Source organism: Pseudochaenichthys georgianus, chromosome 9, assembly GCF_902827115.2.
Source record: "Pseudochaenichthys georgianus chromosome 9, fPseGeo1.2, whole genome shotgun sequence".
NCBI lineage: Eukaryota > Metazoa > Chordata > Actinopteri > Perciformes > Channichthyidae > Pseudochaenichthys > Pseudochaenichthys georgianus.
In genome coordinates, this window is record NC_047511.1 from 7,838,751 (window position 1) to 7,855,476 (window position 16,726).

At 42.9% G+C, this 16,726-nt stretch overlaps 1 protein-coding gene across 1 annotated transcript in view; it reads left to right on the forward strand.

The window, feature by feature from the left end:
* The window catches only part of sncaip (synuclein, alpha interacting protein), a 35,486-nt gene extending 19,355 nt beyond the window's left edge, over positions 1-16,131 (forward strand). The window contains exons 6-12 of the mRNA XM_034090962.2: positions 502-770; positions 2,976-3,155; positions 5,245-5,358; positions 7,681-7,806; positions 9,263-9,432; positions 10,396-10,485; positions 11,709-16,131. Coding sequence (XP_033946853.1) covers positions 502-770; positions 2,976-3,155; positions 5,245-5,358; positions 7,681-7,806; positions 9,263-9,432; positions 10,396-10,485; positions 11,709-12,675 — 1,916 coding nt within the window. The 3' untranslated portion in view covers positions 12,676-16,131. The remainder of the gene's footprint in view (positions 1-501; positions 771-2,975; positions 3,156-5,244; positions 5,359-7,680; positions 7,807-9,262; positions 9,433-10,395; positions 10,486-11,708) is intronic.
* Positions 16,132-16,726: the final 595 nt, after the last annotated feature.

Genomic DNA, 16,726 nt, shown 5'->3' on the forward strand with positions numbered 1-16,726 from the left:
TTAATATGCTTACATGTTTTGTTCAGCAGGCTAATCTCCACATATTGACACCACTTTGAGATTATTTAAGGGGCAATACAACGCTAGGCTATAAACAAACTACACATGATTGCATGACTGCACGCCACCACCTCTAAATTAAAGCTGGACTCATGTCGGCGTGATGGTGTTCAGTCGTCCTATTTAGTCACTTGTTAGCAACCACTGTGTTTATGACACCTAGAACTCCGGACATTCACAAGGTTGTGCTAACCACAGACCTTATTTCATGCGTCTCGCCAAAAACATATTTAAAAAAACTTGGAGCAAAATGCTATCCATGCTAACTCATTTCTAGGTTGTCGGGCTCATTTCTGCAACACAATAACAAGACGTATTCACAGCCTGTTTATAAGGTTTTTATTTCAATCTTTCCACATTTTAAACATTGCATCTGAAAGCTTTTCCTGGTAAAATACGTTTTTAAATAAAATAATTTGATGTTTGAAAAATCTTTTCCAGACAAGCTGTTGTCTGCGCGGGTCTACCCGGACTCCCAGAGCCAGAGACAGAGCGTAGATCCTCCAGGTGGGGGCCCGGGGATGATGTTCCCCCTGCCAGGGTGCAGCGTGGGCCGGCAGGACGCCTCCATGCCCTGGGCTCCTGGATCAGGAGGCGGAGGCAGCGGGGGGCCAAGGGGGTTCGGAGGAGCAGGAGGCGAGGTGGACGAGGAGACCAAGAAGAACCAGAACATCATCAACATCGTCAGAGAGGGACAGATGTCTCTGCTGGTGAGTGGCTGCTCATACTAAAACAAATATTTCCTCTATCATTTGAAAGAACTATAGTTGGTGGAGGGAGGGGGGGTACTCTGAACATCTCAGGTGGTGTGCACATCAAAACACTGGATCCAGGAGGCCGTCAAACAGTTAATTGCAGTCAATCAGGTGGTTTGTGGATGATTTTCTCTAAATACAAGTATATTGGCAACTTATTACAGATCTTACAATATCAATAGATTTAACAGATAAGCAAAACTTTAAACTAAACATGTCATATCAAACGATTTAGGTACAAACAATTGAGAACTCCATGTGCAAACTCACAGTGGTTTGTTCTGCCTGCAGTCTCTGGAGGGGAAGACGGCAGTGACAGGCCGAAAGGGCGGCATTTAGAAGCTTGGGTAGGGGAGTGGTCTACACTTGATTGACACTAGTGATTGAGGCAGAGAGGAGACTTGAGGTTCATCCCAATGTCCCTCCTCGTCTCCTCTCTCCACCAGAACTTGACTCGGAAGAATATAGGGACACGCCATATTGAAGGATGTCCCGATTGCTTAAATGCACACGGAGGAGTGGAGGAGGGAAGAGGGAGGAGGGAGGAGGCTTTCAGAAGAGAGAATTTACACGAGTGCAGAAGTGTGTTCGCTACTCGCTCACCAAACTCCGCCCCCAGCTCCACAGTAGGGTGACCAGATGTCCCGCTTTGCGCGGGACTGCACAGTATTTTCACGACTTTTGGTGCGTCCCGCAAATTGAGACGATGTCCCGCATATTTCATTTTGATTGGCTAAAACGCTTTTCTTTAAAATCAGATTCATCCAATGGCTGTTGAGAAAGCAGGGAAGGCTATCATCAGGGGGCTGTGTTTGCTGTCAATCAAACTGTAACACACGGCGGGTGCTGGTCAAGTGTTAACCATACAGTCTATGGTGTTAACCAATGAGAGTAACTCACTCACACACACCCCCCCACCCCGCCAATCAACAACAACAACGAACGCAGGCGACGCAGCAGGTTATGGAAAATGGAGGAAACTGAAACTACAGCTAAGAAGAAAAGAAGATGCACATACAACAAAGACTGGGAAGACACTTACCCGTGGGTGAAGCCAGTGCAGGGCGACTCTCAGAGAGTTTTTTGCAATCTTTGCAAGAGTAATTTTTCAATTTCACATGGCAGTGAATACGACGTCAAAAGACACAGAGAATGCGATTCTCACAAGAAACGTGTCGCTCAAAAAGAGACATCCCACTCTATGGAGACATTCCTACTCAAACCAAAAAATGATGGTCACTCAGACAAGGTAACAGCAGCAGAAATAACCAGTGTTTACTATACAGTGCAACACTCCCATTCATACCGGTCAAATGACTGGTAACAAGCTAGCGCCGACCATTTTTCAAGACTCTGAGATAGTAAAGAAAATGTCATGTGGTCGTACAAAAGCAGCGTCCATAATAACAGATGTGCTTGCCCCTGCCTCTGTGGAGAGTTGTTTGACAGAGTCAAAGACACCAGTGGTTCTTGGTGACAAAATAGCCCACACTGTGTGGGGGGGCCCACCTTCTGTTGATGGACAAAACTGAAAGCTATTTTATTTGATGTATTATTATGTTTCTGTTTCCTCCTGGCCAGTGTTGGTTTTATTGTATCTATTAATTTATGTGGTGCCTACTTGTACAGGTAATACACTAATTAAGAAGATGCATTTCTAAACACTTGAAGTGTTAGCCTTAGTTTACTTTTCTTTATTAAAAAACTGCATTTTGACTTCACTTTCTGCTCTGTTATATATTTGTTACGGTTTTTTTTTTCGGGGGTTGGGGGGTGCTGTTGAGAGGGTGTCCCACATTGTCCCACATTGTCCCACACAACCATACTCCTTGTCCCACATTTGGTTTGTTGGGATCTGGTCACCCTACTCCACAGCGGTCTGTTTACTACGGCTGTCTTTACTGTGAAAGGATGATCTGTCATTAACTGTTCGAAGTAGTGACTTGAAGTAGTCCAATACAACCTGTAACGCGAGTAAGAGACGCGTTTCACAGGGGCGGAGCTAAGATGCAAGGAAGAGACGCAAGTGAGGGAAAGGCGGGGCCAAATAAGTGTTTGGGATGAACCTTTGGGGTTTTTACTCATTATTATTATTTTTAACACACATTCTCACCCCCTTTCTTTTTCTTTCTCCTCCTCTACATCTACCTCCCCCTACAGCCTCACCTGGCGGCGGACAACCTGGAGCTGATCCGAGACGAGGAAGGGAACAACCTGCTGCACGTCTCCGCCTGCCAGGGTCACGCTGACTGTCTGCAGCATCTCACCTCTCTGATGGGGGAGGACAGCCTCAACGAGCGCAACAACCAGCAGCTCACCCCGGCTGGTCTGGGAGTCAAGGTCAGTGTGTGTGTGTGTGTGTGTGTGTGTGTGTGTTAGGGGTTTCACAACTACCAATATTTACTAGTCGACACGTTTTTCAAAATAGCAGTCGACTAGTCGTTACGTCATAATAAATACACACAAAGAGAGGTGTACAACTGTATTTTATATTGGAACGCATACAGTTACATTAAACACTGCATTTTAATTTGTGTTACATGGCTGAGTAAATAATAAACAGTAACTGGACTTAGTAATTAACAAACAGTAACTGGACTCACCAAAATCGACAGCAAAAAACTCTGTTTACTGAAATACCACGTAAATCCAGTGCGCAACACTTTACTCGCTGTCCTCCACGATAACGTCCACCTTTCCAGATTGTTGGTTTGCGTTGAGGAACACCAACGCATCGACATGTGAGGGAAGGAGGCTTGACCGCTTTCGGGTGACAGTGTTGCCTGCCAGGGAAAAAACCCTCTCACTCGGGGTGCCTGTGGCTGGAATAGCCAGGTAGCTCCTCGAAAGCTTGGCTAAACGGGGGACGCGGTGCGCGTTTTCTGCCCACCACTCCAGTGGGTTATTCACTGTGGGGATATGCAGTGTCCGCTGGCAGTAATCCCGTAGCTCATCATCCGCATCACTGTAGACCCGTTTTATTTTGCTGCTCGTCTGCCTCTGTCCTGTGCTGACGCCGGTCCGTTGCTCACTGGTGCTAGCATTACTGCTAGTGCTAGCTATCGGCAGCGGGTGTCTCATCTTCAGATGGTTGCGCATAGCAGATGTATTTGTGTTGTACTTCAGTACAGCTGTACACAACTGACACTTCACTGTGGAGTTGGTTACATCTTTGTTGAAGTACTGCCATACATAAGAATGTCGGACAAGTTTTGGAGCATTTTGCAGCACCTCGTTTACCTCCATTTTTTTCACGACTAGTTGACTAGGGCCTACAGCGCCGACTAGTGGTAAAGGTAGTCGATTAGTTGGTGAAACCCCTAGTGTGTGTGTGTGTGTGTGTGTGTGTGTGTGTGTGTGTGTGTGTGTGTGTGTGTGAACGTCAGACCTAAAAGTGTGTGTTTACTCACAAATACAGGTGTTGGCTTTAAGATTGTTCAGCAGACATAGTAGGGTAGTTATAGCTTGTTTTATGACGTAATTCCTTGAGAAGAAACAAAGCAGTTTGAATGTTTTATGAACTATTAAGAAAGATTAGCTCAGTAACACTAACTGAAATGTTGGTTTATTGTATTTTTCTTACCATTTCGCATAATAAAGGGTTGCAGAAAGGAATCTTAAAACCCGGAAATAACATTTTATCGGCCTACAAATATACGTCATCACTGCACACTCTATTATCAAAAGTAAAGGTTCAATATTTTTGAATCAATTCACAACCTAGAAAATAGCCATTTTAAACCTTTCTCTCTATTACAATAGAACCCAAATAAAAACGCTGATGGACAGAAATCTTACACATCAAAGTTGTGTCACGCATTCTTGTGTGATTGTTAAAAAAAACAAAACTGTTATAACGTTTTTTGTGCAGGATAAATGTTTCAACCGTATTTCTCGTGCCCATCATAAAATGGCAAAAATCTGCCTAATTTTCTCCACTTTGTGGTAATAACAACAACTTTAACATCGACTAAGAACGTTGACACTTTGTCTCTGGAAAGAGCATGTCCTGTTATGTTTGCCCTGCTGTGGAAACTGGGTTTCTGATTGGCTGCCAGAAAGGAAGTGTGTTATCTGGAGACAAGCTGGAAGCTGAGCCCTGATTGGCTCTTATCAAAAAGTTGCTTGTTTATTCAGTCAGATAATGTGATGACGGATTCAAAACCACCTGGTCCTTACTGAAACATTTTGTGTGTGTGTGTGTGTGTGTGTGTGTGTGTGTGTGTGTGTGTGTGTGTGTGTGTGTGTGTGTGTGTGTGTGTGTGTGTGTGTGTGTGTGTGTGTGTGTGTGTGTGTGTGTGTGTGTGTGTGTGTGTGTGTGTGTGTGTGTGTGTGTGTGTGTGTGTGTGTGTGTGTGTGTGTGTGTGTGTGTGTGTGTGTGTGTGTGTGTGTGTGTGTGTGTGTGTGTGTGTGTGTGTGTGTGTGTCAGAACGGTCACCTGGAGTGTGTGAGGTGGATGGTGAGTGAGACGGAGGCCATCGCCGAGCTGAGCTGCACCAGAGAACATCCCAGTCTGATCCACTACTCTGCTCGATACGGACAGGTAACACAGAAATACACGAATACGAACACACACGCAAGCTAGCGTACTATCCACCGCTCATTAAAACAATCTGGAAAGCCTTAAAAAGTATAGCGTCTGGAAAGTGTCACCATCAGGACATCATGCAGTTAGACATCATCCATGTGAGTCTGTGGCTGCTTTCACATGTTTAAAGTAGCTCTGTTGTTATTCTCCTGTTTAGTGCGGTTAGCATTTTCATTTAGCATGAATACAATTCAATGCTATTAAATCCACCAATACAGCCATGATGGTGTGATGAGCTGAACCACCCTACAGAGATCGTTAAAGATGGATTACATTACGACTACTACTTGTTATGGAAACGTCTGTGGAGCAATGCAGTGGGAGTCACCGACTCAGGAAGGAGAAGGGTAGAGCAGGAGCTTCGATGCCGGAAAATTCACATCACAAGTCACACAGTCGCGGTCTGACTGCACGGGTGGTTGCCACGTCAACTCTGGAGCGCCTCTCTCTTGCTAGCCCATTTAACTGGTTTCAAAAGAGAGTAATCAACATGTTTTGATTAGAGAGCTTTAGACAGTTTGGGCACACTGAGTCACCTGCGTCGCCACTTATGGCCTCGAAGATGTCATACCCTGGAGTCCTCAAACAACAAAGAAGGAAGTGTCCCAGTGCACCCACAACAAAGACCATCTGTGACCTAGTGTTGACCGGTCACAGAATGGGAACAATAACATTATTGGCTGAAGCAGCCTGTGTCCTTAAAGGACATAAATAGACGTCAAGGTTGGTCCTGTTTGTCACATCTAGGAGTCTGAGATCATTATTTCCCTAACACTACTCAATGTAGTCGACATTGAGCTTGTAGAAAATAAAAAACCCATTAAAGGGGCCCTGGGTTTTTCCCTCTCCTGTAGTGTGTTCTCTAGGTTTGTGTGCATGTTAACGGTCTGCAAAGGCTCAAATCCCTGTGTTCCCTCCAGAGGGAGTTTCTCTCCCACACACTCCCCCCCTGCCTGAAACATCTCCATTTGACTCCTTTGTTTACTTCTGTAACATAGTGACATCACTATGTTCAACACATTGTACATGATAGCGGTTGAACAATCCCAACAGAGCCGGCCAGCTAATCAATCAGAGCAGACTGGGCTCTGGTTTCAGACAGAGGGTGAAAAGAGGTGCTGCAGCACAGGCAGTATGAGAACAATAAAGAGCTGTTTGAACATTAAAGCATGGAGACATGTCGAGACACTACATGCTGATATGAACCTTGCAGTGAGCATAATAAGGCCCTTTTAAAAATACTAAATTAAATCAATAAAATACATATTTGTTATTTAAATAACTACCTTTTATTCCTAGAGTTTAGGAGGGAGACTTTTGTTTACCGAGTCTAATAATAATAATAATTCCTTATATTTATTATAGCGCTTTTCCAGATTCTCAAAGCGCTTCACAAATACACATTACACATACATGCAATGGTCATGTACTGAGGTTAGCCTTTTGCGTAATTGATAAAATAATGTCAATAGTGTGTCACTTCTGGACTTACAGCTTACAGCAACAGTAGCAGCTTACTGTACATCTCTGCTGTTCCTCTGGTGTCTTTGTAAATCATATTAGTAGGATATTATCATTAGATGAAAAATGATTCCAATATTAGTTTTGGATTAAAATGTATCTCATAAATTGACCATGTTTATTGTGGTTGTTAATTGCCCAGACAATCTTTTTGAACTAACTTCTGTGGGTTGATCAGTCAATGAAATAAAGGCTTCAGTATGGAGTAACACATTGTGAAACCTGGGGGGGTAAATAAACAAATCAGTAGATGTTTCAGTAAAGTACAGCATGGCCAGCTGTCAGTCACCTGGGTTAGATTTCCCTTGGTGGGTCCACGTAGCGATCTGCGGACACGCCTTCAGAAACAACCTACTAGTTCCCTACATTTGGTTATGCATGCAATTTTATATTAAGCACCTACATTGTGTTTGAAGTAGTGCTGTCATTCGCAAACATATAATTGCGTTAATCCCAATACAAATCTATGATTAATCCCAAGTTTAAATACTAGTATTAACTTGTATTTTGGGGTGAGATAAAACAAATACACGTGTCATGTTATAATACGAAAGGCATGACAAACTGAGAGTTGTTTTAACTTTATTATAACATGATCGCATCACACATCAATCAATCAATCAATCCAGTGGTGGTAAACGGAACAGTGCCATATTTTGTTGATGTTGACATTTGGATGGTTTATTTGCAAATATGAGTGTGTTTTTTTGACCTAGGCGTAATGGGTCTCTGTTTCTTTCTCTGCTCTGTCTCCAGGAGAAAGTGTTGCTGTGGCTGCTTCAGTTCATGCAGGAGCAGGCCATCTCTCTGGACGAAGTGGACCAGAACGGGAACAGTGCGGTCCATGTGGCCGCTCAGTACGGACACCTCACCTGCATACAGGTGGGAGCTGCGGAAAACACACCACTAATACCAACTTAACCCGTCTCTGTCTTCCAGAGTACTTCATTAAAAGTGGAGGAATACTCTGTTACAAGTAAAAGTCCTGCATTTATGTTACTCGAGTAAAAGTAGAAAACTATAAATATACTTAAAGTAGCGACAGTAAAAGTAGTCGTTGTTTGATTGGTCCATTTCAGAATAATATCTATGATTTGTTTTATAATGATTGATCATGAAAGTGTTCTCAAAGCTGGTGAAGGTGCAGCTAGTTTGAATGACTTTGTAGACTGCAGGGTAGCTGGTGGATTTACTCCAGGTGGAACTAAAGTCTGATTCAACACTTGGTTAGATTTCACATCATTCATCCACATCTGTGAAGTAACTAAAGGGATTAAATACATGTAGTGGAGGGAAAGTTCACAATTTACCTCTGAATCTGATATGGGCCATACTGGAAAATGTGTACTTTTACTTAAAGTATATTTTGATTCCAATACATGTGTACTTTTACTTGAGGACACTGAGTGCTGGACTTTTACTTGTAACGGAGTATTTTTTACAATGTAGTATTTATAGTTTTATTCAAGCAAAATATCTGAGTACTTCTTCCACCTTTGTGTATAGTACATAGAGGAACAACATCATGTTTCCTCTTGTCCCGAGGTACTTTTACTTACTTTTAGATTAAAGCACACATCAAACTGCACATAAGGTGTGACACGAAACAAGAACTCAAGTAATCATTCAATGACCTTTTCTGGTGAAGCACTAATGCAGCTGAGCTAAAGAGTGTGGAACCTGCAGCTCAATAATAGAGAGCATGGTTTAACACACCAGTTGTTATTTGTTCACTCTTTAAACAATGAAGATCTCAGTTCTGTTCTCAGTCTGTGTGTCCTGGCTCTGCTCCGACTGATGACCCAACGCTTGTATTATTGAATGTGTTTTACAAAGCACAGCTCGTGTGTTTACTCCCTGCTGGAGGCGGATGTTATCAGTCTTGTCTGCTTCCTGTTGGCTAGCTGGACCGACAATCAAAACACTGATAGTTAATGATCTGTTTGATACAATAGCTGCTTTTTCTCAGCAGAGGCAAGTAGATCATTCCTGTGGGAGTGTTATACTGTGCATACTGTAGGCAGCAGTGCTGATAAAAGATCTCAAAGTGTCCTTAATGTTTCTAATTTAAAGTGTGTGTGTGTGTGTGTGTGTGTGTGTGTGTGTGTGTGTGTGTGTGTGTGTGTGTGTGTGTGTGTGTGTGTGTGTGTGTGTGTGTGTGTGTGTGTGTGTGTGTGTGTGTGTGTGTGTGTGTGTGTGTGTGTGTGTGTGTGTGTGTGTGTGTGTGTGTGTGTGTGTGTGTGTGTGTGTGTGTGTGTGTGTGTGTGTGTGTGTGTGTGTGTGTGTGTGTGTGTGTGTGTGTGTGTGTGTGTGTGTGTGTGTGTGTGTGTGTTTTTAGACCCTGGTGGAGTACGGCTCCAACGTGACGTTCCAGAACCAGCAGGGGGAGCGGGCCTCCCAGAGTGCCGAGCGGCAGGGACACACCACCTGCGCTCGCTACCTGGTCGTCGTGGAAACATGCATGTCGTTGGCATCGCAGGTTGTTAAACTCACCAAACAGCTCAATGAGTAAGAGATTGTTTCTCAGTTTTTGTTATTCTTACACTAATAATCTTCAACACTATAGTTGTGTATACATTGTCTTCCTATCTGCCTTCAGATGCTTTGAATGTATTTACCTAAAGGAGTAGGTTTTTGTACTTTATTCAGCCGGTTTGGATAATCATGAATGCAGTCTTTCTAACCATTGAGACGACTCATTGAACTTGTATTTTAGAATTTAGTTTGCAGAATATTGGCAGACTCACCAAGAAGATTAACTTCTCCAGCTACTGCTGTGCGTGCATTCTCAGCCCATTCAAGGAAGCCCCATTTCCTCCACAAAGAAAGTTAGGCAGATAGGCTGTTTGCTGTAAAAAGTAAACTGTTTGATTTCATGAAAACTAGCTGAATAGGCATTTGATGATACGTCGACTGATTACAAGCTCACTTCGAACAGGGACTCAAATCCATAAATGAAACCTCTGTGACATCACAACACGTTTCTGAACAGTGAAGCTCAACGTGGGGAATCCGGCTGTTGCCATCTTGGGAGTGACACCACGGTTGACCTCCAAATCCAAAAATGGGCGGAAGTTGAGGCGGGCCTGGGTGGTTCAACAGGAGCACCTACCTGTCTTTAAACTTGAACATAGTAAAAATGGGTGTAAACATGTTTATATCTGCTGTAAAGTTGGATATTTTAAGTGGGAGTGTATGGTATCATATCATTGACTCCCTTTCAGAGCCAGCTTTCTGCAAACTGCCGTTTTTAAACCTTCCGAAAGCTAAATCTTTGTCATATGGACGCAGATGGATTCCGTGATTGCATTTCAGCCGATGCGTTGTGCCTCCTTTGCTCTCCAAACATACTGTTCACATGCATTCAGCCACGTACTGCAGTCTGTTGCCCACAGAGTCTTCAAGTAAAGGTTGTTTTTTAAGAGATGAATTCAGCGTTAACCCTGTTGTGTGTATGTGTTTGTCATGTAGACAGGCAACAGACAGGATCACTCTACAGAAACAACTGCAGGGGCTGATGGACCCCAACAAGACAGAGGGTTCACCTTCAAGATCACCCAGGTAACACACACACACACACACACACACACACACACACACACACACACACACACACACACACACACACACACACACACACACACACACACACACACGGATGTCAAGGGAGCGAGTCAGTGCTGGCAAACTACATTATTTTCACTCAGTGCAAGAATACTCATTGTCTAGTTGCCAGCAGGAACCCGGAAAAGTTGAGTACCCCAAAGGTTTATGTTGGAAATGTAAAGTACGGGTCCCCAACACAAAGAAACTGCTGGATGCTAACTTGCATATGTTGGACAATTAGCAAAATTAGCACAAATTGCATTATTTAGCATATATAAATACACCTTGATGATATGCAAAAACGTTTGGTGTGGTTTTGGAGGTTATTGAGGCTATTGGATCCATTTCTGACATTATTAAGATAAGGCAACTTCCTGTTTAAAACTCATTTTTTTTATCCTGAAAATGTCAGAAATGGATCCACCATCCTCAACTCCACCTTACTGATGTCCATAGACTGACAAGTAAGCACAGCAGAGACTGGGGAGTCACAACGCTAACAAGAACTTCTAATCAGAGTTTAAGATTAAAAAGAAATAATCGCAGCAGCATTTACAGTTTTCTTAGGTGAAGCAACTTAAATACACCATCTGCACCCGGCACCAGCAGCAGGGCTCGATACAGGTGAAGAACAATGGATATGCATTTTATTAGTGCCTTTCTATTCTTCTGACATCCCAATATTTACCCATTCAAACACATTCAGAGACAGTCATACATGCTTCGTATCAGGTTCTGATATAATGCTCATTCGGGAGAAATGTGGGCTTTAGGTTCTTGCCGAAGGACACTTTGCCATGCAGTCACAAGGGCTGGAGATCTACCTGCCTTTCAGTTTAGTCGGTCTACGTCCTGAGCCACAACCAGGAGTAGTTTTAGCAGCAGGTCTAATGTCAGTAGCAATGTCATTTTATGAATTATTGATTTGTCTTTTTTTTATTTAGTTTCATTTATTTAGAGAAAGAGCTCCAGTAGGGGTCAAATGAATATGGTAGAAAGCCAGTACTATTATTAGTTAATGTAATAGTATGGGTAAGCAATAATAGTATAAGCAGTATTGAGGGTGTTGTTATTTGTATTAGTTTTAATAATAATAACGATCAAAGGCATTACCTTTTAACTTACACATACAAAAAATAAATAAAGTACATTTATTTGTCTCCCTCTCTGGACTCCAGCTCCCATCAGCCCTCAGTGGAGGCGTGGCCGGAGATGATGCTGACAGCAGAGGGGACTCCAGGTGACGGTTGGTTGGTTCGTCAGGGAGGGGTGGGCGCAGACCCTGTGCCGCGGCAGCTGCTGGGGAAGGACACGCTGGGTCCCAGGGAGAGGCTGCCTCCGGCGGGGGGCCCCGTGGCCCCTGGGGCCCGCAGGCCGGGGCTCGTGGAGAGGAGAGAGCTCAAACTAGCCAGACTCAAGCAGATCATGCAGCGCTCTCTGAGCGAATCAGATTCAGACGGTTATCCACCAGAGGAAGGTAAAACTCAAGACGCCCCTGCCTCAAACACACTGCGACCCGATAGGCCGTCCCACCTGCCAATCACAGAGGAGGAGCCAGCGCCAACCCAACTTCCCCTGACGAATAGGAAGCCCCTCCCCTCCTCCATCTCCTCCTCGTCTTTCTCTTCCACAGCTGAGAGGAAGCTGGCGTTTACTCTCAGCGGGTCCAAGTCAGCAGATAGCGTCGGAGTCAACCCCTCCCCCACCTCCAGCGACCCCGAGGCGGCCGACGGTAAAACTCCAGACGCTCCCGCCGAACTCCACGACGGCGCTAACGGGCAGAAGGTTGCCACCAGCCCCAAGAGCGCCCTGAAGTCGCCCTCGTCTCGCAGGAAGACGTCTCAAAACCTCAAGCTGAGGGTCACCTTCGACGAGCAGGTGCACAAGAGCACCACTCAGGAGGCAGAGCAGACAAAAGGGCATCATGGGAAGGAGAGGACTCCAACAGGAAGCTCCGAAAGCAAGCGGTCGTTCGGGGCGTTCCGCTCCATCATGGAGACTCTGAGCGGAAACACAAACCACAACAACAACAACAGTCAGCCAGGCTCCACCTGTCAGAACTCACCCGGCAAGAAGTCAGAGAGTAAAGGCAGCCCAGCAGGAGGGGGGGGGGCCCGGGGCAAGAGCAAAACCAGTAATGTTTAACTAACCAGTGCCCCCTGAAGGACAGAGAGCCCATAGCAAACAAAACACAGCACAGAGCACACAGAGAGCGGCAGCCAACGTGAGAAATGTATCGTGAGTACCCGAAAGAAGGGTGTCATTGTTTCTGTTTCATCAAAATTGAACAGGCATACTGAACACTTTCACTTACAAACATGGCAGGAACCAGCAGAACTTACCGTTTCCAACAATAGCACATATATCTTTCATGTCCATAGAAGGATAAACGTCTATAAATCTATTTAGAAATTGCATGAAATAATACAATTCTAAAAAAAGACACTTGTCAACTTGTTAAAAAATGAGGTCCTATTTGTTTTCCTCACCACTCCTAACCGAGAAATGTCACTGGTCAAGGAAAGAATAAGAAGGAGAATTAATCAGGATTTAGGAAAAGAAAATGTGGGTGGTGAGAGAATCCGACTGGGAAGCTGATTGGCCGAAGTCCGTTTTACACTTCATATATTATACACTATATATCTGGTATATTGCAACTACACGCCGATTAGGAAATGAATTGGTCTTTTGGTAATTTATCACAGATAAAATGAAATCAATACATTTCATTTCACTTGGACTTAAAAGTCAATTAGTGAAGGTGACTTTTCGATGAAGACCATTAAAAGTTCAAATGTTCATCTTAAATGTAGGTAAACAGCATTTGTTCTCTTTTACCCATAATGCCCCCACATTACTTCCTCAAACATACTTTTGATTATACACTAAATAATTCCTTAAAAAGGTTTCAGGCAAGCTTTTGAATAAAAAAACCTTTACTACTGACGAGCTTTTTATAGATCTTGTCACTCCAAGAAACAGTTTGAGTGAGGATTATTTCACTTTCACACTCTTATGAACAGTTTAAAGTTGATTGTTATGTGTTTCAGTTTGCTTACCATACGTTTCTCATGTTCTTTGCTTCCTATGTTTGACTCTTGAGCTTTTTTCTACAGTTCAAGACAAACAAAGCTGTTGCTGTTTGTTTTCTTGTTCACATGCGTTGAATCACTACAAAGTGAATAAGAAGAACATGATAATGTAATAATGTGTTGTAATGATACTGAAGCAATTGCTTTTATTGAAGGACTGAACAAAGTTGGAGTATCAATCCTCAGAAATCTCACATCAGCAAAAAAAATACTGTCATACATTTTGAATTTCTTCACATTTAAGGTTGCATTGGTTTACTTAAACTAAAAGGTGTCAAATGTTTTCTAAACAGAAAGCAAAGTTGCTCTGAACTCCACTAAAGATGAAGTATTAGTATTTATGTTTATGCACATATATGATTTGAAAAAAGAGTGGTTATAATCGCGCACCTGGTTAACGTACACCAGCACAAATAGTTTTAAAACCACTGTATATAAAGTAGTATTTAATTTTCATTTGCATCATATTCCACATTTTTATTTTTTATTTTCATGGGTATTATCTATGCAGTATTTTTGGCATGAAGTGGACTTTACTTGTGTGATGTGTTTGAGACAAGGAGGTTTAAGGATGCACCTTCTAGCGGCGGACAGACGGCAGACCTTATGAACTCTAAGAGACAGAAGTTGATCATTCCAACTCCAGAGATTTCAAACTCCTGACAAACTTTCCCGAAGCTTAAAACCTGACAACTGGGTCTGTTTCAGTGTGGCAATACTTGGTAGCTGGAATTACGATATTAATTGTAAATAACTAAATAATGGGCAGGAATGAGTCCTAAACCCGGACATAAGTTAGCGTTTTAGCACTTCCGGGCTTCCTCATATCAAAGTCGATGCATTTATGAATACATTTTTGGTTGGGTACCCATCACAAGTTTGAGAGATTTTCACGTTTTGTACTACGACAAAAAATGTGTCTGTAATTAATCTACTTGTGAATTTCTGCTAACAAGTGGCTAAATGAGACTACTTAACGGGGAGGAACGTCTTTAGCTTTGCGGGAGTGACATGAATTTATTATGACATTATTTCTGGCTATTGTATTTACGCTGCAACTATTTGAAAGAAGTGATGTTAATATGTGCAGATTATCCTGCCAAACAAAATGTGTTAGTATTGAGACTCTTAAGCCTTACTAGCAGCTTCAAGAGGAAGCAACCGCAACGTTTACCAGGGTAGCACGGAACTGTTCTGTTCAGCAGGATAATCCCCACATATCGCGATTGCCAGAAGTAAAAACCTAATGTTACAGTAGGCTACATTATGGTCACATTTCTTCATGTAAGCACCGCTAAGCTAAAGGTGGCTAATGTTTGGCGTGATGACGTTTAGTTGTCTCATTTAGTCACTTGTTTGTTAAAATGATAAATGATAAATGATACAAATACAGAATTCAGCCTTGGCTCTCTTTGTTGCTTTGGTAGAACCTGGATCACACCTGTTATGTGTAGTTTCTATGTTTAGGTTTGATGCAAATACTGTTTTTGGTTCCGATGCAGCGGAATACTTCTCATTGCTTAGATCTGTGAGACACTGGTGTGTTTTCTGCTCAGATTTATTTCTAGCTTTACACACTCTTTGGCTGTTGAGGTTATGATGGTGGATATTTTTGAGGCAGTGGATTCTGGGAGGATTTCCTGCATCCGCTTTGCTGGTTCCGACTTTTTAAAAGGTACAGTCCAACATAAAAAGGTTGGCAGCGTCATCTGTACATTTGAATGATTAAGTGAAGAAAAAGAACATTTCTTATTCGGTTAAAACTTAAGCCATTTGTTAGTGGGTTAAATGTGAGGGTCTTTGAAGGTTCCTGGAAATAAGGATTATTTGTTACCTTCCAAATAATGCATCCAGTTATTTAACTCCAATAAATATAATCGCTTGCAAATAATACATAATATATTTCCAAATGTGATAATATTACTAAACTTGGTTTTAAATGGATCCTTCATTCATTTCAACATAATTTGCCTATTTTTCTTCATAATCGGTTCTTTCCAAGGAAACTGAGTGTTGCCAAACTTTTTTAGGGAAGTTTTCCAGACTCCATTGCCTCGGAATCAAGTTCACTGCCAAAACAATCAGTGTTATGTCTATGGGTTTATTTGTGTCTGTGAGCTTGTCTTTAAAATGCAGTTTCTTTTATTCACAGTTTCTTTATTTCAAGCATTCCTTCAGGAGGAGGAAGGCATCTCTGCATTGTTCTAACAGAAACAAACTGAACTCGTCCTCTCTGTTTTTTGTTTACTATGAACTCTTGAGACGGACAGTGGTGCTGCATTCTTTCAGAACAACGCAATATCAGTGAAGGTCCGAGGAGACTGTCCGATGTGAACTTAATGTGCGATCCTAAGAAGCTGAACGAGTGGGACAATGTTTCAAGAACATTGGAATTAAGATTTGTAATCACATTGACTTTCCTTGACCATCCACTGATGTTTCTTTTTGTACAGAATGACGGACATTTGTTATTTGACATTAAAGCACCACACAGGTGTTTTGCATCTTTTCAGCTGAGCTCTTCCTTTGCATGACTTCATTCTACTGTTTGCCTCTTAATCATTATACAATTGTTGGCTTAATATCACTTTACTTTTTCCCAGGAAGCCATTGGTCTTTAGTTCACTTCTTTGAGAACCAACCAGCAAAGACCTGACCCTTCTGTCTCCTGCCGTACCACAAGTCAGTCTTTAACTCAGTACCTTCACTTCAGTAGTTCATGAGTAAAGAAAACGAGGGGTTACGTATAGTAACCCTTGTTATATAAGTACAGGTGGAGCCCTCTACTGGACTCTATGGGTACTACCCCTTGATCATATCATGCAAGCATTCATCCACTGAGACTTCTATAAACGTAGCCGGGACGGGCCTACCTGAATGCGTATAAAAGGAGGCCTCGCCTCCTGACTGTCATCTTACACCTCTCTTCAGCGAGCGAGTATACACACGCTCTCGTCCAACAACACCGTTCCATCCCACTGCCCCTGACTGGCTTTCTGGTTAGCAGCCGCTGCACCGCACCCTCCTTTACCTCGGTTGTGACCGTGGAGAAGTCTGGGCCGCGGCTGACAGAGCACATTCCGACGCGCTTACCTTGCGAAAAG